This window comes from Paroedura picta, chromosome 15, assembly GCF_049243985.1.
Source record: "Paroedura picta isolate Pp20150507F chromosome 15, Ppicta_v3.0, whole genome shotgun sequence".
Lineage (NCBI taxonomy): Eukaryota > Metazoa > Chordata > Lepidosauria > Squamata > Gekkonidae > Paroedura > Paroedura picta.
In genome coordinates this window covers 6,804,505-6,831,114 of record NC_135383.1, presented here as the reverse complement: position 1 = coordinate 6,831,114, position 26,610 = coordinate 6,804,505, and the positions used below count along the sequence as shown (strand labels likewise).

The following is a 26,610-nucleotide window of genomic DNA, read 5'->3' as shown; positions in this document are numbered from 1 at the left end:
CTACAGGCCTCTGATATAATTGACGACAGCATCCGCTCCAGTTTTGGCACAGGGAAAAGTGATAAACCAGTGATTCAGCAGGACCGGGACAGCATGAAACCCATCTTCAAGGTGGTACCACGTAACCGGGATGCCGTTCTCTTCGAGGCGTTTCTTATACAGCAGGCCGTCGTCCCTGAGCGAATCGTATTCGCACGTTAAGATGAAAGCTTCCGGGAGATCTTTTATAAAGGAATCCTCAGCCAAAAGTGGGGAAAGTTTCCTTTCGAGCACCTCATTGATCAAATTGAACAAATTATCTTCCGAAGAAGAAGGCGGGGCTGGGTTTTCGTTCCGGATTCTGAACTCATAAGGGACGTGATCGGGATGTACCCATTTCCTGTGTTTTCTTTGAATGTCTTCAGGCATGACATTGCCGGCAACAGCCAGCTCTGAAAGGGACAAGGGTTTCCCAAGATAGTGGCCAGCGAATCTCGCCCAGTCCCTCCGAGTCGGCAGAGGGAAATTGCAGTTTTGCTGGTGAGAAGGTAGAGCAAAAGACAGGGCTTGGAGGAAAGGATAGAGCAACACCTGAGCCCGGACTTTGGGCAGATCCGTTCTGCTTTTCAGCTCTTGGCAGAGGTAAGCCGTTATGGTACCCCCACAGTTGTCCCCACAAATTATAATACGGGCAGGGTCCACCCCGTAATTCTCTGCATTCTTCATGAAGTGGACGGTGGCATCGTGGCATTCGTTGAACTGGGATGGGTAAGGCTTCGCTGGAGCAAGGCCGTACCTGTCAACATCATAAAACAATCAACGTACAAGGAGAACATGGCACATTAAAACAGAGATAGTATGCAGCAATAATAACCCGGTCTGTATATATTGCTCAGCTCTTTACAAGTCCAAGGTCATCTGTGTAGGATTCGTTAATGTCAGATCACTTTGTTTACATTTACTTTGGGATTATCCACGTCTTGGTGTAGACGTTCTGCTGCTAAACCAACATGGCTACCCTCTAACACTGTTTGGGAAGCAAATATTGCTGGATCCTGACTGTTTGTTTGACCCGCTTTCTGTTAAATGTAGGGGTGCCAGCCTCCAGGTGAGGCCTGGGGGTCCCCCAAAGTTAAAGCTCATCTCCAGACTACAGAGATCCATATCCCTGGCTGCTTTGGTGGGTGGACTTTATGGGCATGGCACCCCACCGAAGTCCTTATCATTCCCAGGCCCCACCCCCAAATCTTATGGAGCTTCCCAACCCTGCAACCCTAATTAAATGGACCAGAATCCATTCCTAGTTGATTGAGCTTCCCATTTCCCATTTACTGCTTTCTACACGTAATACGTTTGACTCCAAATTGGAAATTGTTCCGTACCGCAGGTTATTGACCACCCACCAGTTACAAAGCTATTTTCATGGTTGGCAATCTCTGTTTTGAACATCTGCAACTTGATTAATGACACTCTCTGTGCCAGCAATTTAAAAAAAATAGTGCTTGAGCAATGGTTATTTTTTTTTTAAGTTAGGGGGATTATTTCTAAGGGGTTAATCTTTGAAATCGTGCACCCTCCTGTTTCGATCATTGAATTTGACGTCTGAGAATAATTCACTTACCCTACGGAAATGAGTACGGAATTGCTTTCTCTGGCAATATACCGGCACAATCTTTCATAGGCATCTGGGAAAAGAATGGTTTTGGTGAAAGTTGCTTGTGTGTATTAGTGGCAAAGTGTCCGGCAACAAACCAGCTGGCAGGGCAGGGGAATCTAGGGATGCCAGTCCCCAGGTGGGATCTAGGGAGACCCGTGGAGAAAATGGCTGCTTTGGAGGGTGGACACCATAACATTATATCCCAATGAGGCCCTTCCCCACCCCAAATCCCACCCACTCCTGGTTGCACCCACCAAGTCTCCAGAGATTTCCCAACCCAGAATTGCCAACTCTAGGACAATCCTTCAACCCAGCTGCAAGGCTAACCTGGGCGGAGCAGAGTGGGACCCAGGACAGGAGGTACAGTGAAGATAGCCAAAGGGATTTCCAACAGGGTGTCCTGGATGGCACAACGTCCATTGACATCTGTTCTGGAGGTTGCCAAGTGTTTTTAAGCAATGGGTAGGGCCCTGTAGGGCTTCTGCCCTGCAAGCCTTCTGATTGGTTGATTTTTCTTTTTAAAAAAAGAACGTTGCTTTGGTAGCAGGTGCCACCTCAATGCAAGAATCTACGTGGTGTTAATAAGGTTCAGCTGTGACAATCATGCTGAGGCTGACTCTGTGTCCTGTGGCTGCCATTTTGTTGTGGCCCCCACCGCACCATGTCAGAATTCCAAATATGTTCACAGGCTCACAAAGGTTATGGGTCCCTGGGATAGCCTCAGCCAGAGGGCAACTTGAGAGTCTGCCCAGCGGAAGCTCAAAAGATGTGGAAGCTGTGAGCAAGTCTAGATGGGAGGACAATTGCTCTCTGGGCCAAGGTAGAGAGCAGGGAACAGAGAAAGGCCATGGGGAGCAGGGAACAGAGAAAGGCCATGGGGAGCAGGGAACAGAGAAAGGCCATGGGGAGCAGGGAACAGAGAAAGGCCATGGGGAGCAGGAAACAGAGAAAGGCAATGGGGAGCAGGGAACAGAGAAAGGCAATGGGGAGCAGGGAACAGAGAAAGGCCATGGGGAGCAGGGAACAGAGAAAGGACATGGGGAGCAGGGAACAGAGAAAGGCAATGGGGAGCAGGGAACAGAGAAAGGCCATCGGGAGCAGAGAACAGAGAAAGGCCATGGGGAGCAGGGAACAGAGAAAGGCCATGGGGAGCAGGGAACAGAGAAAGAAAGGTAGAGTTTTGCTCAAGGTTCAAGTGTGGCCCTGAAAACAGAGAGTTGCCCATCCACAAAGACACGGCTGCTGCGGGCTTATCCAGACTAAGATCTACACAAATCCTGCAACCACATTTCAGTCAAGAGAATGAGTGATTGCAAACATGAATGAAATCAGCTCCATCTGGTACACATGACCTGATCAACACCAATGCCACGCCCGCAGGATTTGACTTGCTGTGTAAAATATGGAAAATATCCAATAGAATGCGAGCATGCCTGGGCAATTGTGCAGACTTGTCGTTTCGACAGAACAACATGCCAGGCCCGAATGTGATCGTGGGGCAGCCTGTCAAACCATTTCCATCCATCACAAAAATGTGAGTGCCGTGTTTCCCGGGGAGATGTGGCAGAGCTCTTTGTGCTCTCCTCAACTGCGATGGAGTGAACTTACTTTATATTATTATTATTATTATTATAATACGCATCCTGTGTGTAACTCTGTCATATGACAAATAGCTTCTGAGATCTGATGAGATTTGGCTAGCCTTAGGTAGAAGAACAGGGCATAAATATACAGCGTGTCATTCAAATATGCCAGGATTTGTCATTTTACTACTTCCTCGGGACTTAAGTGCCTCGGCAGAAGATTGGGGCATAACTATGAAGCATATGCATAAAGGGCTATTTGTGAGTTTTCCAGGCTGCGTGAGCATGGTCAGATAATTTTAATTCCTGATGTTGTACCGGTGACTGTGGCTGGCATTTTCAGAGGTAAGACACAGCAGGATGGGAATCTCTCCACGCCAAAGACTGGAGTGTGGGAACTGTTGCTGGGCATTTTATTTAGTTCTTAGGGAAGAGCAGAAGTGTAAGGTATCACATTTCAGTTTTATCTGAGTGTCTCCCAGGGGCTGGGCTGGGACTATGAATCTCCTTTCCAGAGCTTGGGCAGAGTTCATTAGCAAATCCATTAGTCAAGGTCTTGCCTGTCTTATCTGATGAACCGTTACAACGTGTTCTTAAGAGTCCTGTGGTTATATAAATGCTGGCGATTAGATATTTGTGAGGACAAAGTGAAATTTGTGTGCCAGCTGGAATTGAATTCCATTTCGGCTACATTGGTCTTCCTTTCCACGCAGAGATGATAAAACTTGGGTGTAGCAAGCGGTACGAGCCAAAGGCCAGGAGCTAATGGGCACTTGGTCCTTGGACTCTTAACCTGCAACTTGAAGCTGGCATCTTTAGAGGAACCTGCTGTGGAATCCAAATCATCACAAGACATCTTGCTCTCCAGACAAAACTGGCAATTCCTATGGCCCCCTCCTTTCCGCTACAGATCTTCCTTGCCACACCGGCCTCAACCATAGACCTGGCAGAAAAGTGCCGTTTTGCAGGCCCGGCGGAATGCTGCAAGCTCCCACAGGGCCTGCACCTCCTCCGGGAGCTCATTCCACCAGGTAGGGGCCAGGACTGAGAAGGCCCTGGCCCTGGCTGAGGCCAGGAGTGCCTCCCTTTCTGCTCCCATAAAGGGGTATCTGGATCCAACCCTGTGAGCTTCCAGGATTGATCTGGAAAATGTATACGATGCCTCCCAGAGCCCTTCTGCAGGCACCTTACAACTAAAATGCAGGGGAAAATCCTTTAAAATCCAGCCATTAAAAAGCCAAACTGTTAAAACCAAGCTAGGCCATAGGTAAAGGTAAAGGTATCCCCTGTGCAAGCACCGGGTCATGCCTGACCCTTGGGGTGACGCCCGCTAGCATTTTCATGGCAGACTCAATACGGGGTGGTTTGCCAGTGCCTTCCCCAGTCATTACCGTTTACCCCCCAGCAAGCTGGGTACTCATTTTACCGACCTCGGAAGGATGGAAGGCTGAGTCAACCTTGAGCCGGCTGCTGGGATCGAACTCCCAGCCTCATGGGCAGAGCTTTCAGACAATATTTCTGCTGCCTTACCACTCTGCACCACAGGAGGCTCTTAAGCCAGGCCACAAAAACTGCATAAAACACACATCAACCCCCTTCTGTTACGGGTAATACTGTTAGGGATACCAGCCTCCAGGGGGGACCCAGGGATCTCCTGGAATTACAGCGGATTGGGATGAAACTACTTAATAAATAATCAAACCCTTTTTAAAAAGCCTTATTGGGGGGGGGGGCATTATGAGCGGAAAAAGCATGTTCACTTACCAACACTCCCAAAGATTCCACATCCTCCGTGGAAGAACATTATCCCTCTCCGCGGAACGGCAGAAGGGGCTTTGGGTTGGTACAGCCGCACAAGTATGCCCTCAAAGAATTTGTCCTTGATTGACAGTGCTGGATCACCCGAGGGTGGGATTCCATCAAACACCCAGTTCACAAAGGTAAACAATTGGATAAGACCCAGTTTGCAGAGGATGTAATCCTTTTCGCGGTAGGGGAGAGCAGGGGAGACAAAAAAAGCAAACCAACAATATACACATGTTTTGCTATTACGTCGATAAAGGTATTTGACTTTGAATATAGAGAATTATATCTGTCCAGTCTCTACCAAGCGTTTGAGATGAAGCAAGACAGTATGCAAAACATGAGATCCAAAATATGGCGCCAAATAATCTAAAAATGTAGAGTGAGCTTGTTAAGTACAGGGTAACAGCTGCTAAGATGTTTTAGGCATCCAGATCATCCTGCATCCTGATTCTGTCTTCTGCAATGTTTGCCAGCCCTCCCAATTCGGTATCATTTGCAGATTTAATAAGCGCACCTTGATTCTTTCATCCAATTCATTGAAAAAATATATTGAACAACACTGGGCCCACTGAGGCACTCCACTTGTCACTCTTCTCCAAGAGGATGATGAACCATAAACAAGCACCCTTTGGGTGCCATCTGCCAGCTAGGGTTGTGCGATTCAGCCGACAAAGCGGCTATTCCTACCTGTCACAGCCAGCACCATGCTGTGTGTGTGTGTGGGGAGATACAGGCACTGGTGTGCCGGTCGATGCATGCACACAGACGCAGAGCTCTGCGCCTGCATGCGTGTGTCGGGCAGTGTACCAGCGCCCGTGCCTCACCCCCCCCCCCCGCAGAGCAGCACTGGCTGCAACAGGTGGGAATGACCACTTTGACAGCCAAATCGCACAACCCTGCAATGTCAACCAGTTCTCCGTAATAAGATCCATGCCGCATTTTACCAACTTGTCAACAAGGATATCTCGTGGAACCTTATCGAAAGCGTCACTGAAATCAAGATAAACAATCTCCACAGCAGCCCCCCTGATCCAGCAAGGCAGTCGCTTTCTGCCAAAAAGAGACAAGGTTACTCTGGTGTGACTTGTTGTTGACAAACCGTGCTACAGTGCATTTGTTTTTTAGAATAAATAAAATATTAAAATGTTTAAAAAAAAAAGAAAAAAGGATGAAGCTGAAGTTGGGGGATTTTTCCTGCTCCCTAAAGCTCAAAGTGCCCCTGGCTATCTTGATTACTTTTGGTGGCCCTCAGAAGACATCTGAGTTGACCAACCTTTCAGGTAAAAAAACATTCTGAGAAGTTTGTTTAGAAAGCTGGGCGAGACCTGAATGGATTATTCATGAAAAGACAGAGTTTTCGAGGCAGCTTGCCAGCCTGGGCCTCCTTGGAGATCTTCCACCCAAGTCCTATCCATTTTGCTTAGTTTCTGAGATCTGATGGGTCCTCCAGGTCAAGGGCAGGCACATATGACGGAGTTGACATAAAGCAGAAATCCGCAACCGGGTGGTTATGGATCCCCAGTGATACATGGGAGTTCCAGAGAGGGTCCATGGCCTTTCAGCCAGAAGCTTGGGAAATGGCTACTTCCATCACTCCCCCTCTCCCCCTTCCTGAGCATGAGAGAATTTCCTCATGGTTTCAATGCACCAGAGAGGGGTGGGGAGGCAGAGCCTACACTCCTACTCCTGCCTTACACTGCCTCCTGTCTCTCCCCCCCCACACACACACAGTTCTCCTTGAGCCTGCCTAGTAATGCAGGAGGTGATGTCAGTTCCGGGGGGCACGGCAGGGCGTGTGTGGTCAGCTGACCTCACTTCTGGGGCTACACAAAGCCTGGAATATAATTTCAGGGGCTCCTCGTGAAAAAAAAAACTTGACACAATAAATCAAGTTGCATGGCAGGACTTCAGCGATTCCCCAGAAGACCACGACGTGGCCGCCGCCTCCCCGTTTACGAAGTCAAGATAACTTACCGAGCCGAAAAGCATCAGCATCAGGATGCGTAAGAACCGCACCTTTAGGGGTTGGCAAACGGCGACAGGAACGACGCATCGGCAATGATCGTATAATACCGCTACCAGCATTAGTAACAAAAGGGCCGAAGACAGCGAGCCGAGGACCACTGCGAGGAAGCTCCAAGTTGAGCCATTCCAATAACCCATTGGTGTTCCACCAAGATGCTTCCTGCAGAGCCAAGCAACCGGTTTCTGCTGTCCCGCACTGCAGGGTTTGCAAACACCAAAGGTGCTGGGAGCGACTCTTAACTAAAGGAAGAAACTCCTGATTGGTTCCCGGCTACCTGTGTAGATGCAGGTTAGGAATGGGGGAAATGAATAATACCTCATAATAGGTATAATGTGTATATTATTTTTTGTTGTGGTATCATTGCCATCTTTGCCGAGATGAGGAGCTGCTATTAGACGGGTGATTTGAGAAGACTCACCACAATGTCTTGTTTAATAAAAGAGGAGTCCAGGGGTAACTTAAAGGCAAGCAGAACGGATGCCTTCATCTGTTTAGGTGAGTCACACCCTCCTTCATTAGAAGCACACGAGTGGAAATCGTTTAGGACCTGGTTTCTGCCTGGAGGCCTCGTTTCAAAAAGGAGGCGGACAAAATGGAGAGGGAGCAGAAGACAGCGACAAGGAGGACCCCGGGCCCGGGTCCTGTGGGGAAAAGCTGAGGGACTGGGGGAGGTTCAGCCTGGAGAAGAGGAGGTGGAGAGGGGACAGGATGGCTCTCTTGAAGTATCTGAAAGGTTGTCACTTAGAGGAGGGCAGGGAAAGGTTCCTGCTGGCAGCAGAGGAGAGGACCTACATTAAACAGTCTTGTCCATGTTTTGAATGGTACTAGCTAGATATCTGGAAAAAAATTTGCTCAGTCGCGGAAATTCCGCAATGGAATGGGCTGCCTAAGGAGGTGGTGAGTTCCCCCTCACTGGCAGTCTTCATGCAGCAGCTGGACAGATCCTTCTCCTGGATGCCTGAGACCAGTAGTTCTCAACCTTCCTAATGCCGGGACCCTTTAATATCCGGGTGGTGGTGACCCCCAACCATAAAATTATGCAAGTGTTCTTTCCCGGAAATTAAACCGAAACTGACCAATGGCGTGAAGATCCATTGTTCATGACTGTATATAAATTGGCTTTATGTTGTATATAAATTGGCGAGCACCTTCAGGAGGAGTGGCAACAGGGGTGCCCCCCCCCCGGCCAAGCTGCTCACTCTGCCGCGACCATTGTGAAAGGGTCATTCAACCCCCAAAGGGGTCCCGAGCCCCAGGTTGAGAACCACTGCTTTAGGCTGATCTGGCATTGAGCAGCGGGTTGGACTACATGGCCTGTTTGGCCCCTTCCAACTAGGAGTCTATGATTGTAGTTCAGCTGCAGAATGGGCTGTCTAAGGAGGTGGGGAGCTCTCCCTCCCTGGCGGTCTTCAAGCAGCGGTGGGGCTGAGAGAGCTCAGAGAGAACTGTGACTGGCCCAAGGTCATCCCGCTGACTCACATGTGGAAGAAGAAGATGACAGTTTGGTTTTTATACCCCGCTTTCCTCTATCCTAAGGAGTCTCAAAGCGACTTAACCATCACCTTTCCTTCCCTCCTCACAACAGGCACCATGTGAGGTTGGTAAGGCTGAGAGAGCTCTGAGAGAACAGTGACTGACCTCTGTCGTTTGGAGTACTGTCTGTGCAGGTCTGGTCACCATATCTCCCAAGGGACATTGTAAAGCTAGGGAAAGTCCAGGAGAGGGCAACGAAGATGTTTAAGGACCTGGAGTACCATTCCCTTGGGGAAAGTCTAAAGCTAAGTAGAGGATATTTATTTAATTTAATTTAATTAATTTAATTTTTATATATCAGGCTCCTCGGGGGATCAAGGTGGTTTGCATAGAGATTGGTACAATTACATATTATATAAAAGTCTTCCTACTGCATGTCCTGAGGAAAAACATTGTCGTAAAACACATTTCAGTCATTCTGGAAGAGAAAACATTTAAGAAGATGATTTATTTTGATTTTTTTCTTTCTTTTTGCACTTCCCCCTCAATTTAATTTTTTTGCACTTCTCCCTCAGATTTCCCATTTTGTTTAATTTTGAAACGCGGGTATCCAGTTAGGGCAGGGGTAGTCAACGAACGCTGGCAGGGGCTCATGGGAACTGTAGTCCATGGACATCTGGAGGGCTACAGTTTAACTACCCCTTAGGGCAGGGGTAGTCAACCTGGGGTCCTCCAGATGTTCATGGACTACAATCCCCATGAGCCCCTGCCAGCGTTTGCTGGCAGGGGCTCATGGGAATTGTAGTCCATGGACATCTGGAGGGCCCCAGGTTGACTACCCCTGCCTTAGAGTATCCCAGAAGCAAGGAGCAGCCCCCACCCCTCCTAAAAAAAATTTCAGAACCGTGGGATGCCTGCCAAGTGACTCATCCTACAAATCATGCAGCTCAGGATGTGTCACCAGGCGGAGCTTTTTTAAAAAAAAATTGGCCAGCGCTTTGCAACTTGGAAGTGCTGTAATAAGAGTTGCTGTTTTGGTAGGTGATTATTATCAACAGCTGTCTACAGGGCACCGGGAAAGGCGCACCCAGCCGTGATTATCGTGAGTAGATGTTTCCGGTATACCGTCCGAGACCAGCAGCAGGGCACCTTAATTAACTCTGTGTGTCTTGTGGCAAAGGGGCATGACATGCAACCAGTTTGAATGCGGTGCATGCAACCCAGAGACCCACACGATGAGCTCTGTGGTGCAGCTCCAGGGAATTCTCACCACTTTGAAGTCCTGCTGGGCTCCTCCGGATGGGCAGGGCCAGGAAGTGAGGGTGCTGACATCTTCAAAATGAGGTGCAAGACGCTCATTGGTCTGGTTAGTCATCTACATTCTACAAGGAATGACCCACTTGTAGGCTTTGTGTGTTGTTTATGCCTGCCAGGACCACCCCAATAGAAGAAATGGAGGGGGTGGGGGGGTGGGAAAGGGAATAATAGAAAAAACTTGGAGGTTAAACAGCTCCGTCTAGAAGAGTGAGCCAAGTTGTAACTGCCCTTGTGGCCGTTCCAGGAAGGGACTTTTCAGAGCAAATGAAAAGCTGGTTTGCCATGGTTTTCCTCTACAGAGCTGTTCTTGGTGGCCCTCCATCCTAGGCTGATTCTGCACTTACTTTGTTTTTTTTCCCCAGTATAAATCCTGCTGAATTCAGATCGATTGGAACTCGGGTCTTCCTCTATCCATCTCCTCCTTCAGGCAGTGGAAAGCAGGGTATTAAAAAAACAAAAGAAAATCCATCTAAACCTCCGGAAGAAGTTCCTGACAGTTTGAGCGGTTCCTCAGTGGAGCAGGCTTCCTCGGGAGGTGGTGGTGGGTTCTCCATCTTTGGAGATTTTTAAGCAGAGGCTGGAGAGCCATCGGACGGGGAGGCTGATTCTGTGAAGGCAAAGGGGTGGCAGGTTACAGTGGATGAGCGATTGGGATGTGAGTGTCCTGTGTATTGCAGGGGGTTGGACTAGATGACCAATGAGGTCCCTTACAACTCTATGATTCTATGATTCTATGATTCTGCTGAAGGACCATGGAGCATGGGAGCCTGGTGGGCTAAGCTACATGTTATGTTTATGAAAGAGCTGGCTCCAGCTACATGGCTCTGATCGGAGTCAAACATCAGCTCCAAGAATATCGCTTTAAAAGACACAGAAACTGGGTCAGCTCCTGCATGGCCTCAGACTAGGGTCCCCCATGTCGAATATCAGTAAACCCTCCCAGGTTCCTCGTGGGCCACTTAATTTCCAGTCTCTCTCTTTCCACACAGCTGTTTACACCAACACCCTGTAGGCCTGTGTCCTTCCCATGGTAAAGGAGACCACAGCACTTGTTCTGGCCCCCTCTGTGGCTCACTGGATGTCCGTGGACTACAATTCCCATGAGTCCCTGCCGGCATGGCCCTGAGGAGGTACTAGAAACAGGAGTAGCCAAACTGTGGCTCTCCAGATGTCCACGGACTACAGTTCCCATGAGCTTCCGCTAGCATATGCTGGAAGGGGCTCGTGGGAATTGTAGTCTGTGGACATCTGGAGGGCTACAGTTTGACCACCCCTGCAGGGTCGCCTAAATCAGCTAAGACTTGATGATGCTTTTCTACCCCCCCCCCCCCATCTTTCTCTGTCACCATACAGCTTGATAAAGATTTTGGGGGAAATTGAACATTTGCATCCGGGTTAATGTGGTCTTTCTGTTATCTCTAACAAGATGTTATCCACAGCTAGGGTGTCAGGATATTCTTACATGGACGTTTTTTGTTTTGAGTTTTTTTTTTGGGGGGGGGGATATTATACAACAAAGAACAGGAATCTTCCAGCACCTAACAATTTTTATTCCAGTGGATTTCTTCGGGTGCAATGAGTGGGTCCGTATTAGGCACATTTTTATGTAGGAGATAATGATGAAAACTAAATTAAATTAAATTAATCACACGGACAAAAGGACATGAACTGCAGAAATTACCAAGTGAAATAGAATGACATAAAGTTCATATCTAACCAAGACAAATACAGTAACTGGTTCTCTAAACTAGTTAACAACAATAATGAGTTACAGTTTCTTAGGCTGCAATCCTCAAGACCCTTTCCTGGGAGTAAGACCCAATTAATAACATTTCACTGATTTTCTGATTTCACCTGCTAGTATTGGTCCCATGGTCTCCTATTTGGGAGTTTTGACCGCCTCCTAGTGGCCATTCACCAGGGATGGCTAAACTGTAGCTCTCCAGATGTCCGCGGACTACAATCCCCACAAGCCCATGCCAGCACACGTTGGCAGAGGCTCATGGGAATTGTAGTCCATAGACATCTGGAGAGCCACAGTCTGGCCTCCCTTGTTTGTAATCAACAGGGAGGTCTGACAGCTGTTTTCAGTTGTGGGGGGCATCTTTTCAGACTTTTAAAGGCCACAGGAACGCCACGTTCATTGTAAGGGAAGTCCTCATCATGCCGATGTCCTTGTTTGCTGGAAAAACCAAGATGCACGCAATCATTTCAGAAACTATATTTACAACAGTGGTCCCCAACCTTTTTATCACCGGGGACCAGTCAACGCTTGACAATTTTACTGAGGCCTGGGGAGGGGGGTAGTCTTTTGCCAAGGGACGTTGCCACCGCTGCCTGAGTCCCTGCTCCACTTGCTTTCCCGCCAGTGCCCCTGACTTCCCGCTGCCCGCTGGGGGGTGCTGCCAGCAGCAGCTGCGGTTCCATGCTGAGGGGGAGCCCCAGCCATGGCGGCTGCTGGAGAGCACCAAAGGTGAGCTGGCGGCAGAGTGGCAGGGCAGCCTCCGAGGCAGCATCCGGGAAGGAGGAGGAGCTGTGGCCTGGTACCGACTGATCTACGGACTGAGACCGGTCTGCAGACCGGGGGTTGGGGACCACTGATTTACAAGACTATGCTCATCATGTGACATGAATGGAAGGGCGATCTGGCTTTAGACACACACACACACACCCACACACACACACACAAGGATTGCCTAACCTTCTTTGTAGAATTATTCCTTTTTCTTCTAGAGTCAAATAATGACCTTCATATCCCACCCCAACTTTCTCACTGTGAATTTAGGCCGATGGTGAGAGGAAGGGCAGAAAGGCCGAGTGAGATCTTGGCTCTCAGTAGCCCTTTCCTACACGCCCAGGGTAATGCCTACAATTTATGTATTTATTGTATTCAAATAATGCCCTCCCCTGAGGCTCATAGCTTGAGGTCAGGAAAATGTTTTCTTCCCGGCCAGCCTGGTCCAAAGATCCAGAAGGTTTTTTTGTCTTCCTCTGGGGGTAGAGCCTGGGTCAGTGGGGGAGTAAAGAGGGGGCAGTTGTGCATTTTCAGCATTGCCCAGGGGGTTGGACTAGATGATCTTTGAGACCCCTTTCAGCTTTGTGTTTCTCTGCGGAGCCCGGTGACCCTATCTCCATGGGTAAGGCCCTGCCTGTTTTAGCTGTCGCGAACCGTCACAAGGAAACCTCTCACAAGCTTTCGACAAAGTCTATAATACAGTTCACAATTTCTACCCCTGCCGGAAAGGAGAGAATCCCGACGTCGATAAAGTTCATCACCCCGTGAAACCCCTGCTTTGAGTGGAACCACCGGACCTTCACCCCGCAGTCCTCCAGCCGTTTCATGTACAACAGGCTGTCGTCTCGAAAGACTTCGTGCTCGCAGGTCACGAACAAGGTTTCCGGAAGCTGCCTGATGACGTGGTCTTCGGCAAAAAGGGACGAAAAAGTTAAATCCATCAGCTCCGGGAACTTCTCATAAACCTCAGGCTTGTAAGGAGCAAGCGGCACCTCCCGGTAACCGCGCTTAAATTTCTGCGGAATGTTATCGGCGTTCACCCACTTTCGGTATTTCAGCCTGAAGTCATCGGGCACGTGGGAGCCTCTCAGGACGTCTTCTTTCAGAGCTGGGTCCTTGTTAAAATAGTTCAGGCCAAAAATGACCGTGTTTTCCTGGGTCAGGAAAGGCATCGAAGAGTTCTGCAGGTAGGAAGGCAGCTGGAAGTCCATCGCTTGGAAGCCGCCATAGATCAGCGCTTGAGCTCGTAGCTTGGGGAGGTCTCCTCTCTTTGTCAGCTGTTGGGCGACCACAGAAGTGAAATTGCCCCCTGCGCTGTCCCCGAAGATGACGACTTGGGAAGGATCTACTCCGTAGGTCTCTGCGTTTTGCAGGAAGTGGACCGTCGCTGCCAGACACTGCTTGTACTGGCTGGGATACGGGTGCTCGGGAGACAAGCCGTAGCTAGGAAGACGTAACAAAGAAGCAGAGGGTTAGCTTACGGGGCTCTTTCCTGGATCAGGTGGGATGGAGGAATGGATGCCGAATGCATATCTGAGGAAGTAATCATGTGCATGAAAGCTCACACCCGGAATTTGTAACGATTGCTCTTTTTAATGTTTTATCTTTAATGATGATGACAGTTTAATGTCAGTGGTTCACAGGTATTTTATATATTGACCGTGAACCTCCCCAAGGTGACTCTTCACAAGGGTACAGTATAAAAATATCAAAATAAATGAAATCAATCCATGAAATTAAACCTGTTGTTCTTAAAGGGGCTACCGGACTCAAACTGTGTTCCTTTGTTCCACCCCTTCAGATCGATGCAGCTACCCGTTTGAATCTTTGTTCCACTGTATACTTGAATGTGCATTTGTTGACTTGGTCGAATTCACTTACCCGACAGATACAAGCACGACATCAGCTCCCTTGGTGATTCTGTTGCAAATGTTTTGATAACAATCTAAGGAGGGGAAAAGGAAAGGAAAAGTCGGAACAGGAATTCAGAAAAGACCTTTAGCGTCATAAAGCTTTTTAGAAGGGGGAAATTATCTCTTTTTAGGATGGCTTACGGTTCTCTTAAGACTGTAGAAGTCCTCCATCTAGGTAAAGGTAAAGGTATCCCCTGTGCAAGCACCGAGTCATGTCTGACCCTTGGGGTGACGCCCTCCAGCGTTTTCATGGCAGACTCAATACGGGGTGGTTTGCCAGTGCCTTCCCCAGTCATGACCGTTTACCCCCCAGCAAGCTGGGTACTCATTTTACCGACTTCGGAAGGATGGAAGGCTGAGTCAACCTTGAGCCGGCTGCTGGGATCGAACTCCCAACCTCATGGGCAAAGCTTTCAGGCAGCTGCCTTACCACTCTGCGCCACAAGAGGCTCTCCCTCCATCTAAGGATTGAGTATAAGGATCACAAACACTTTGAAAACATAACCGAGATGTTTGCGATTTTAAAAACGTGAAATGACAGCCCCGGGGGAAAACAGCCTGATTTGGGTCTGTGCTTAGCAAAGCATTACATAAATGACAATTTTATATACGGATTCATAAGATGGAGCTTGAGGGCCTAGTGAAAGGTGTTGGTTCTGGTTGACCTCAAATGCCTGGTGGAAGAGCTCTCTTTTGCAGGCCCCGTGAAATTCTTCTAGTTCCGTCAGGGACCTGATCTCCCCATGGAGCTCATTCTACCAGGTAGGGGCCAGGACAGAGAAAGCTCTGGACCTGCTTGAGGTCAAGCGAGCTTCCTTGGGGCCAAGGATCACCAGCCGGTGGGAGGTAGCAGAGCTTAAAGCTCTTTGAGGGGTGGTAGGCAGAGAGGTGGTCCCTCAAGTACACTAGGCCCTGATCATGTATGCCCTTGAGGGTAAGTACTAGAACTTGTGCAATGGGAAAACCAGGAATATGAGAACCCAAACACCGGGAATACAAAATCCTGCTTCCGCACAGGCGTCTCCCTTCCCTTCCCCTTGTATTTTTTTTTTTAAATCTTCATTGGCGCTGAAGCTGCCCCAAACAGATGGCTTGCGGGTCCTTCCACCCATTCTCAAGGAAGCCCCAAATAATATGGCCAACACGAAACTGATTCAAATCCCATAGACTTGACGGCAAGTCTACCGCAATACGAACTCTCACCGATCGTTCCAGCCACTCCAGCTCCCCCGTGGAAGAGAAGCATTCCTTTCCTCCGACCAGCAGATGGAGCCTTAGGCTGGTAAACCCGGACAGGGACTCCATCGAAAAGCAGGTCTTTGGCAACGAGACTTGGGTCCAACCTGAACGTCCAGAACCTCAGTACAAACCGGACGGCGTCAAGGGTCCGGCAGATGCCCAGGAATTCGCAAATCTTCCCCTGGTTTCGAGAAAGAAAAGAACATAGTCACAAGGATTAAAGTTATCCTGTGGGGTTTCTGCGGTGGTTGCAGCCCATGGACATTTGAAGAGCCGCAGTTGGCCACCCCTGGCCCAGGAGAACAGGCAAGAGGGAGGTGGCAACATCTGGCAACTGGACAAAAGCTGTGAGCTGCCTGGTCTAGCCTGTCCACTTTGGGCAATCCCCCCAAAGAAGGAAGACAGGAGAATAGAGGCTTCTGAATTATGGTGTTGGAGAGGAATGCTGCGAATACCATGGACAGCCAAAGTTACCAACAAGATAGTCTTAGAGAGAAGCAAACCAAGTATGTCATTCGAAGGGGAGATATTACGTCTAAAGCTCACTTACTTTGGACACATCATGCGATCAAACTCGCTAGAGAAATCATTAATGCCCGGCATGGTCAGCGGGAAAAGGAAACGTGGTCGCCAAAGGATCCACTGGATCGACATGATCAAAGGCGACACAGGGGTGACCATGAACCAACTGAAAGAGGCGGTCATTGACAGAGACGTGTGGCAAAGGCTTTCCTATAGAATCGCCAAGGGTCAGACACGACTGAACGGATAACATCATCATCATCATCAAACCGTGCTAGCAACAAATTCTCCACAGAGTGTCTAGGGGAACGTTTTCAAGTTAGGTTTAATGGTTTGCTGATTGGTGATTATGTATGTACACCACTCTGAGCCGATCCTGGGAGGGTCGCATATGGACCGCTTCTGGCCACACAGGCAAGCAATGGATGGATTCACATGAATCGTCTTGTATGTCAAAAGCAGCAAGAAAATTCCCTCCATCCCTCCCTTTGCTTGCTGAGCTAGTTTTCTGTTTGCGTGGGATTCTTTTAATGTAGACGAGCCCCCCCAGAGTCTCATCTTCCACCTGCCGTCCATTCTACAGGTCAGCACCTTAGCGAATACTTTGCAAGTTGCAAAACCACCCCAGGTGCTAATGTCCCAAGCCGGTAATCACAAAAACACCTTGCCCTCAACTTTGACAGCTCTTTTCTGCTGCAAGGAAGGATTGTAAAGACTGGCAATTACACTCTAAATTGTGTAAACAGCTTCGAGATGTATGCCAAAGATAAGTTCGAGGAAGTCGATATGTCAGTCTGAAGCGGCAGAACAAATCTGGAAACCAAGAACGTTGGGTTTCAGTTGCAGGTTTTCGTGTGCATCCTGTGAAGTACACTCAATTGGCATTAAAGGTGCCATCAGACTCCAAAATTTGTTCTGACTCGCGTTTCAAAGAGACTGTTTAAACACAGCTCCCTCTCAAAGCGTCACTGTGCCTCCACCCCAGATTCCCAAAATGCAGCTCATGCCTCATGGGCAGAGCTTTCAGACTGCATGTCTGCTGCCTTACCATTCTGCGCCACAAGAGGCTCTATAAATGGTCATACCACCTGATAAATGCTTAACAAATATATATATTATATATCTAAGTACACACACACACATATATATATAAACTCCAATTCATTCAGGAAACTTCCAGGGCCGTCAAGAAACCCCAAGGATTCACAAACCCCTGGTTGAGAAAGCATGCTCTAGAGTTTACATAAGCTCTCTGTTGAAGCAGCAGACCTTATACCCCACACCTCTTCCACCCACAGGCTCAAGGCGTCTCATCTCTGAGCCAGCCCAGATGTAGATTGTATGAGACGTCGGGAGAAATGCCAGAGCATTGCAACTGATCTATGGCAACTCTGAAAGGTTTTCCGGCCAAGAGCTGTTCAGAAGTGGTTGGGCAGACTCTATGGTATTCTGACGTTCCTGTCCTGTCCTGTCCTCTCTAGGCTCCATCCTCAAACCTCCAGGAGGCTCCCTGTCTGGATTAAGCAAGCCTTACTCCGATGCAAGCTGATGGATGGGGGGACCTGGGGACCTTATTTCCCATCCAAATCCCAACCAGGGCTGGTCCTGCTTAGCTCTCAAGAGCCGGCCAGATCAGGCAGATGTGGACCATCCAGGTCAGGGTGTGTCCTACCATTTCCTGGGCCCAGCGTTAATTCTTTCACCTTTGCTCACTGGATGGCCCTGTGTAAATCTACAGGGCAGCCCCAGAAAGAGGCCAATTAAAGCAGGGTCAACGTATTGGCTAATGAGATCTCTCCGGTGAGGGACTCCCTGGAAGAAGGAATATAGCCATTGGCTTAGACAGAGAGCTCACTCAAGGCTACTTGCACATCATGTTTCCTTCATACATTTTTAATCTCACGCAAGGACCTCAGGGCATTCCGTTTATCCTCTCGACAACCACCCCCCTGTGACTGTTTCTGCACCAGCGATATCGTTCGGATCCGCATTTTTAAAAGGTCGCCTTTTCCGCCCATTTAGGCATGAAAATATGCTTCTACAGGCTCCGTCCCAAATTGCCCCCTACGTGCCCCACGGCAATGGAATTTGTCTTGTAGTCTTTTCAAGCGAGGTCTAATGGGGTCAAATTCAGGGCTTCCCCAATGTGGGAATGCATGCCGTTGGGTTTCCCCCCATGCCCACCATTTTGAGGCATTTGGGAACACTTCTCCTCGTTGTCCTCCCTCCCCCCTGAAAAATCCGACAGTAGCCCACCTCAAGGGCAGGAGGAATGACCAATGGGTGGGGGAAAGGACAATGTAGCAATACGATAACTATAGCTTCTTTTGCACATCCATTCCGCATGATGAAATCGAATGGATGGGACGCAGAAGGGACCCTCAAGGCCAGGACTGGGGGTACAGTTACCAGGTCTCCCCCAGCCACTACAGTGATCAGAGTTAGGTAGGGAAACTCTCAGGGATCTAGGGATGAAGCTCGAGGAGACCTCGGTGGGGTATAATGTTATAGACCCCATCCTCTATTTTTTCCAGAGGAACTGACCTCTGTAGTCTGAAGAAGTGCCAACCTGGAGGCTGGCATCCCGAATTAGTGAGAACATTTTGGGTGGAGTGGGAAAAGTTTCCCCAATCTCTTGTGAGCGCCGTGCCGGATCCAGCCGAATGGCCTCACTCCGACATCAATCTGTCACCATTCATTCAATCAAGGCATAGAATCGTAGGATCACAAAGCTGGAAGGGGACAGACAGGCCATCGAGTCCCACCCTCTGCTCAGTGCAGGATCAGCCTCAAGCATCCAGGAGAAGGATCTGTCCAGCCGCTGCTTGGAGACGGCCAGTGAGGGGGAGCTCCCCACCTCCTTAGGCAGCCCCTTCCACTGCTGAACTGGACTCCTAGAATCCTAGAGTGGGAAGGGGCCATACAGGCCATAGAATCATAGAATCATAGAGTTGGAAGGGGCCATCCAGGCCATCTAGTCCAGCCCCCTGCTCAAGGCAGGATCAGCCTCAAGCATCCAAGAGAAGGATCTGTCCAGCTTGTCCCTGCTTGAAGACCACCAGTGAGAGGGAGCTCCCCACCTCCTTAGCCAGCCCCTTCCACTGCTGAACTGGACTCATAGAATCCTAGAGTGAGAAGGGGCCATCCAGGCCATCTAGTCCACACCCTGCTCAACGCAGGATCATCCTCAAGCATCCAGGAGAAGGATCTGTCCAGCCGCTGCTTCAAAACTGCCAGTGAAGGAGCACTCACCACTATTTTAGGGGGTGTCCAGAAAAACTTCAGAATCTGCACGTGTTCAGGGTTCCTGCAAACACCCTTCTCATGCCCTCAATTACCCTCCCGCCCCCGCCCCCCTCTGCTTTCAGACCCCGGGTCAACTCACCGCCATGAGCGTCATAATGAACCCGCAGTGCACAACGCGAAGCTTTAGTGGATGGTCAAATTCAGGGGGCAGCTTGGTCCTGGTGAGGTCATAATAAATTGCCCCCAGGCCCACTGCGAGCAAAAGGGCTGCCAGGACGCCTCCGGCAGCAAGCAAGATGGCAAGGAGCAGGACCATTTCCCCTTTCGGAAGGGGATGCGGTGCAGGGATGCCTGGGAAGGCCGTGCCAACTTCCCAGGTGACTCCACGGAGCTGTCTGCTCGGCTTTCCTCCGCCTGCCTCTTTGCTGTTCGGCTGGCAAGGTGAGTTGTGAAGAAAGAGCCCAGTTGTCACTCACAATTATGCAGGCAGTCATTCTTCAGGGAAACAACGGAGGCTGAATTGATCCGGCAGCTTGCACAACAGTGTGCCAATGGTTCAGATAGAGCTCTGGCCTCTATTGGGTCAGTGGCACATGCCACTGGGCAGGTGCCACTGACTCAATAGAGGCCAGAGGGAATTGGGTAGGTTTTCTTCAGAATTCGCTGGGGATTCCAGCAGATTTGACTCAAAAATATATGACACCCCCTCCCCCCCAAAAAAATCTCATTGGTCTCTAAAGTATCTTGAATCTAGCTCAGGTTCTCCCAGTAATTCAGGGTGGGGGATCCTTCCCCTCTAGGGCACAGGAGAGCCCTGGAAGAACTGTACCTAGTTCCTCTTTTTCATTCTCTCCTGACAACAGTCCCAAGTGGGTCGGAAAGGCTGAGAAAAAGAAGAGCTGAAGAAGAGCTGGGATTTTGGTCCCCCACTTTTCACTACCTGAAGGAGCCTCAAGATGGTTTACGATCACCTACGCTTGCTCTCCCCGCAACCGACACCCTGCGAGGGAGGTGAACCTGAGACAGCCCCGATATTACTGCTCAGTCAGAAGAAGAGTTGGTTCTTATATGCTGATTTTCTCTACCCGAAGGAGTCTCAAAGCAGCTTACATTTGCCTTCCCTTCCTCTCCCCACAACAGACACCCTGTGAGAGAGGTGAGGCTGAGACAGCCCTGAGATTACTGAAGAAGAAGTTGGTTCTTATATGTCACTTTTCTCTACTCGAAGGAGTCTCAAAGCGGCTTACAATCCCCTTCCCTTTCCTCTCCGCATCACAGACACCCTGTGAGGGAGGTGAGGCTGAGAGACCCCCGATATTACTGAAGAAGCTTTCTCAGTGCTGTGGCGAGCCCAAGGTCGCCCAGCTGGCTGCATGTGGGGGAGCGGGGAATCAAACCCATCTTGCCAGATTAAAAGCCAGTGCTCCTAACCACTACACCAAGCTGGAGGGAGTCTACAGCCTCCTCCCTGTGAACATGGAGGATCCATGGCCAAAGGCCCCCACAGGACATTGCCTAGACCAGGGGTAGTCAACCTGTGGTCCTCCAGATGTTCATGGACTACAATTCCCACGAGCAAATGCTGGCAGGGGCTCGTGGGAATTGTAGTCCATGAACATCTGGAGGACCACAGGTTGACTACCCCTGTCCTAGACCACAAAAGTATGTGTGTCACCCCGACTACATCCTCCTCCCACAGCTGAGATGTGGGTTTTGGGTTAACCTGACACCAATGAAGCAACCATGGATTAGGGTGGATGCCCAGTAATCAGGACAGAATCATTAGCAGGAATTCCTTCCATCATGCTTGTCTTCACCAATTGGATTCCATTCCATTAGCAACCCTCTGATTACACCCCACGGAAGACATGCCGAAGGAAGTCCCTCCCCCCCCCCAATACAGACTTAGATGCAACTTCGGTTATGTTGGTTGTTTTTTTATTTCACAACTGGCTGGGCTTGTTTTTCTACTCCTTTGGTCTGTAGGACAAATACCTTAATTGCTCTGCTTGCCTCATCGTCTTTGTTCCCATCTCCATCTCCCGTCAGCTTTAGCACTCCGCAGAGATAGCATCTGAAGCACCTTGGCCACATTATTTCCTTATGCAAGAGGGTCCCTGCGCCCATTGCACAAACGTTAAACCCTGGATCCAGAGGGGTGTGTCCATGTGCTTTGTTTCGACGCGCAAAGATTATACGGATCTCTTGCGGGCGTCACGCCCAGCCTGATGAGATGGTTTACGAAGTGGGTTGAAAGAGCCTGCATCAGGGCGAATTAAAGGTGTCAAAAAGTAATCTCCTAGCCTAGGGAGAGGAGAAAAGCCCAGGGCTACAGGCTAAAGTTATTGCAGTGTGATATAAAACAGGCCTCTGACAAATGAGAGGCAAGGCCAAAAATGTATACAGGGATATTGGAAGATGGGTGGAAAGGGATCGTGATTGAGCAAGATCTGTCACCATCCCTACCCAACTGCAGCCATGAACCAAAGGCTTGGTGCCATGTAGAGGATGGAGCAGAATTGTTCTCTCTTGGCCCGGAGGGACGGACCAGAATGAATGGGATGAAACTAATTCAAAAGTCATTCCGTCTATAAACCTCCGGAAAACGTTCCTGACAGCTAGAGCGGTTCCTCAGTGGAACAGGCTTCCTTGGGAGGTGGTGGGTTCTCCATCTTCGGAGATTTTTAAACAGAGGCTGGAGAGCCATCCGATGGAGAGGCTGATTCTGTGAAGGCTCAAGGGGGTGGCAGGTTAGCGTGGAGGAGCGATAGGGCTGTGTCCTGCATAGTGCAGGGTTGGTTCAGGCCGACCGGATTTCAGATCTCAGGCCAAGCAAGGCTGGCCTTGGGGGGTTGAAGACCACCAAGGCAGTCGAGGTTGTTAAGCAGAGGCCGGAAATGGCAAACTACCTCTGCTGCCTCGGAAACACTTCCGGGTCACCGTTAAGTCAGCTGCGACTCGATAGTCCTCGCCCTTCCTTTACACCAGGAAAGAAACAACTCCGACATCTGCTTCCGTTTTTTTTATTATTTTTACTCTTACCTGGTGTAAAATATAAGGATTTGGAGGACGGTTGCGTTTTCCCCCCAAATGGATTATAGGAAGATCCACAAAGAGTGCATTTAACGTCAGGATTCATCCTAACTTGACAATGTGCCAAATCTGGTTCTTCTCTCCGGTATCCTGAGATGCTGGCTGAACCACCATTGCGTGTGGTTAAGTCAGCTTAAGCCCAGACGAATTTTAGAAGCACAGATTAGTTGGAATCAGGCGACCGACCTGTGGAGCCAACGTGCTTCTCCTTGCGTTTCTGGCAGCCCTGCAGAGAGATTTGGGGGGTGTTATTTTTAGGAAAGGGAGCTGCTCGAAGCCACCTGGCAAACTGATTTTCCACCTCAGGCCGATAATCCTGAGGAGGTGGGAGAAATGACACAGAGGCCTAGTGTACGGCCCGAACAAGGACCGCTCAGTTTTGGGACGGGGAACAAACGGAACAGTGTCCCCTTCCAGAAATAAGGAGTCCCACCTAAATATATTTTTTTAAAAAACCCAAAGGAAATAAATGCTCAGTTATTCAAGCGGGCAGAAATCCGACAAGGTCAGAATGCGGAGGGTTTGCTGAGAATTATGGCATGGAAAGAAAAACAGCGAGGTCGGGGTGGGTGGGGTGGGGGGACTCGTGGTGTTAACGGCGTTTTGGGAAATAAGCAATGGATTGTCCTGGACACCCACTTGTTAAGCTCTCGAGAAAGGCTGGCATTTATTCGGGAAAATAGAGCTCCCCGCCAAAGCTGTGGGGACTTTCTCGGGATAAAAGCCAGGCTTTGTGGCTTTTGGGTTCATTTCGTTTTTTTTTAAAAATGCTGGAGGCGTTTCACAAACCACCACCAGCCGGGACGTATTTTTCAAAGGGCTACTCCTTTCTTAGCCCTGTTAGTCTCCGAAAATGGTTTGGCTCAGCACGCCAACTAACTGAGCAATCTCCGCGGTATGTCCTCTGCTCTCTTTGCGACATTCGCTACACGTTTCAGAGGAAGTGCTCTTCTTTTCTGCTGTTTTCTTTCCCTCCTTATCGTTGAGCTGCAAAATCACAATCCTGTGGCACTTTAGTGAGCCCTAAGAAGGGCTGCTTCCAGACAAGGGGGTGCAAAACCACTGCCCCCCCCCCTTTCCGTGGAATGGAAGCAGATGCAAAGTATCAATGCTCCCCACCCTCTGCCCATCCCCACACTGCTTGCTGCTGTGGTCCCCTCACCCGACACCTCCATTCTTCCCCTTTTCTCCAGAATGCAGACATGATGGCCTTTTCCTAGTCCCCCACCCTCCAGGTAGGGCTGCCAGTTTCTGGGCAGTAGCTGGAGATCCCCTACAGGGCTAGACAAACTGCGGCCCTCCAGATGCCCATGGACTGCAATTCCCATGAGCCCCTGCCAGCTGGCAGGGGCTCATGGGAATTGTAGTCCATGGGCTCCTGGAGGGCTGCAGTTTGATTACTCTTGCTCTAGAATTACAGCCCATCTCCAGATGGTATATATCTATGACTAATATAATGCAATGTAATTTAGAATGGCATGTGTGTGTATATATATATACATGCCATTCTAAATTACATTGCCTTATATTATATTTCTCTGGCTTGCAAACAGAAAACAGCCAAATGCCCAGCTTCAAAGATGCTTCCATGCTTGAGAGGACAAGCAGAGGCCAGAAGGGCCAGGTCTCACCACCTGCTGACAGCAACTAATTATCTAGTCACCCATTATCCTCTGAATGTAGGCATATATTTATCGAACCTGGCCCGCAACTCAATCTCTAGTGAAGACAAACACAACATATGCAGCTTGCTGGGTTTGTCCTATTTCTCTCTGGAATTGGTTCGCCGTTTCCATTGTGCTGCGTGATAACTCACTCTCACTTCTTTGCCTTTAAATATTGCTGACTTCCATTTCATGACAACCGTATCGGAGGAAGTGTGCTTGCCCATGAAAGCTCATACCTTGAATAAAAGTCTGTTGGCCTTAAAGGTGCTTGCTGGGCTTCACATTAAGCCACCTCCAGGTTTGCAGAGATCAGTCCTCCTGGAGAAAAAAGCTGCCTCGGAAGGTAGTGACTGTGGCATGATACAACACAAAGGCCCTCCCCTCCCTTGGCTCCACCCCCACCCCCAAAAACTCCAGGAATGCTCCTGGACTTTTGCTCTTCTCGCTACAGAAGACGGGCGTGGCTGTACTCCTTGTGCTGTCTTCGCAATAGACTTTGCAAAGACTCACTTCCAACCTGCCACCAGATGTCATCCTCGTATGGTAGAATGCAAGAGACGGCACTCCTCTGACCCGCCTGCGTTTTTTAGGGGGGATTTTGTTAAACTTTTGCTTCTGCTGAAACCAAATGCACAGGTTTGTCTTTTAAAATATTGCTTTTAAGTATAATAGCGTACAACAAAACGTCCCACAAATATATATATATAGAGAGATGTATTTGTTTAGAGTATATTTGGCATATTCGTACTTTGCATGGCTCAAGACAGCAGACGTAGTACTCCCCTTCGTTGTTTTATATTCACAACGGCCCTGTGAGGAGGAGGAGAGTTAGTTCTTATATGCTGCTTTCCTCTACCCAAAGGAGGCTCAAAGCGGCTTCCAGTCGCCTTCCCTTTCCTCTCCCCACAACAGACACCCTGTGAGGGAGGTGGGGCTGAGAGAGCCTTTATATCAATGCTAGGTCAGAACAGTTTTATCAGCACTGTGGCGAGCCCAAGGTCACCCAGCTGGCTGCATGTGGGGGAGCGGGGAATCAATCCTGGCTCATCAGATTAGAAGTCGGCACTCCTAACCACTACACCAAACTTGGAGGGAGGTTAGGCTGAAAGAAAACGATCGGGCCTAGGATACCCAGTAAGTTTCACAACCAGTAGGGAGTGAAAACCAAGTTGATCCAGTCCTCAGTGCAAACCTGCAGCACGGCATTACGCTGATTCCAGAATGAGCACTCCAGATGTGTGGCGTGGTCCTTTAAAACAGCTGGCCTTGATATGAAGTAAAGTTGTGGCAATGAGAAAAGGGTGACTCCCCCCCCACACACACACACACCGAGTGTTCTCCTATCAGAAATTACTCCCCCACAACCGCTTTAAGCCTCTAGCAAAGAAAAAAAAAGAGACAGGCAATATAGAGATTTAAAGCAGCCCAGAAGTCATTTTGGATACAGGAAACAGCACAGGAGAGACAGACCTGATATTTAGCAAACCCTCCACGGCTGCCTTCTTAGGCCATGTGACAGTTCCCATCAGTGAATTCCATCACCATGTGTAGTTTAGCCGGAGACAGATGTATTTGTCTGGAGCCTTTGTTGCTGACCCTCCGGACAAGGAACTTAAGCAGCGTGGCTCTCGCCTCCGTTCCTCTGTCCTCATAACCGCGTGAGACAGGTCGGGCCAAGGGCCAAGGGTCGAAGCGACTATGTAATTTTGCGTGAGCCGAAGCCCGGCTGAGAACGCTGCATTTTATTCGAACACGGAGCAAGCCTTCTTGCGGCCATCCCACAGGCCGCTGGACATCCGTCGTGCAGTTTGGTGAAACACCTGTGTGTTTTCAAAATGCAGCTGACTTAACGGGACCTTGTGGGTTTTTCAAAGCTAAAGATGGACAGGGTTGGTTTGCCGTCGCCCAACGATGATCCGTTATCACACTGAAAGCCCTCAAGCTGGAAAGTCCTCAAGCGGGAAATGAAATTTAAAGTTTGCAGTCTGGGGGGGGGGGGGAATAATGAAATTCACATAGGAGAACCGGATGCCTTGGGCTGTCAGCGTGGCCGAAAAGATGAAAACAGAGGAGTTCTTGTTGATTTCCATTGTGAGTTCTGTCGTTGCCTGGCGTTCCAGCCTGTGCTAAGGAAGAACAGTAAAACGGAACTCAAAATGCTAAGGCAGGGTTCTGAAGAAAAGATTAGAAGGGGCAACTGGCCTGTGAAAACAAGTTAAAGATCTACCGGGAGCAGCCAAACAAGGCAGAGAACAGATTGCAACACCTCTTTCCCCTTCACCCAGTTACCGTTTTGCAAAAGCAACCTTAGTGTCGTCACCCCAGGCACAATAGCTTCGCTGCAACCTTGCCGTGCAAAGCAGATGAGTGTTCAGAACCATTCCCTGTGAAGCAAGGCACCATTGGGGCAGAAGAGTCCCTGGGTGGCTCAGGGTGGCGAATGCTGGCAGGGGCTTCTGGGAATTGTAGTCCATGGACATCTGGAGGGCCGCAGTTTGACTACCCCTGGGTTAGGGTGTTGGACAAAGATCACGGAGACCGAGGTTCAAATTCCAATCTTGTCGGGATGTTTGC

General features: G+C 49.4%; 2 protein-coding genes across 2 annotated transcripts; both read right to left on the bottom strand.

Annotated features, from left to right (window-relative positions):
* On the bottom strand, positions 1–7,188 carry LOC143824816 (arylacetamide deacetylase-like 4). Its single transcript, XM_077312550.1, has 4 exons — positions 7,000–7,188; positions 4,984–5,200; positions 1,601–1,664; positions 1–775 (listed from the first exon to the last, which is right to left on the bottom strand). The coding sequence occupies exons 1-4, from the start codon at positions 7,186–7,188 to the stop codon at positions 1–3; spliced, it is 1,245 nt and encodes a 414-aa protein (XP_077168665.1).
* Positions 7,189–13,027: 5,839 nt separating this feature from the next.
* Positions 13,028–26,610, bottom strand: LOC143824298 (arylacetamide deacetylase-like 4). Its single transcript, XM_077311426.1, has 4 exons — positions 25,507–26,610; positions 15,473–15,689; positions 14,238–14,301; positions 13,028–13,799 (listed from the first exon to the last, which is right to left on the bottom strand). Exons 2-4 carry the CDS (start codon positions 15,513–15,515, stop codon positions 13,028–13,030), a joined length of 879 nt encoding a protein of 292 aa, XP_077167541.1. The 5' UTR covers positions 15,516–15,689; positions 25,507–26,610.

Bases quoted from the DNA above. Each gene is read 5' to 3' on its own strand.
- LOC143824816 (XM_077312550.1), bottom strand. From the start codon at position 7,188: ATGGGTTATTGGAATGGCTCAACTTGGAGCTTCCTCGCAGTGGTCCTC. The intron at 1,665-4,983 runs GTAAGTGAACAT...TTCTTTTCCCAG, and splicing joins TGGAATCTTTGGGAGTGTTG to ATGCCTATGAAAGATTGTGC. The intron at 776-1,600 runs GTAAGTGAATTA...TGATGTTGACAG, and splicing joins TCCGTACTCATTTCCGTAGG to GTACGGCCTTGCTCCAGCGA.
- LOC143824298 (XM_077311426.1), bottom strand. From the start codon at position 15,515: ATGCTTCTCTTCCACGGGGGAGCTGGAGTGGCTGGAACGATCG. The intron at 14,302-15,472 runs GTGAGAGTTCGT...TCCCCTCCTTAG, and splicing joins TGGAGTGGCTGGAACGATCG to ATTGTTATCAAAACATTTGC. The intron at 13,800-14,237 runs GTAAGTGAATTC...ACGTCTTCCTAG, and splicing joins GTCGTGCTTGTATCTGTCGG to CTACGGCTTGTCTCCCGAGC.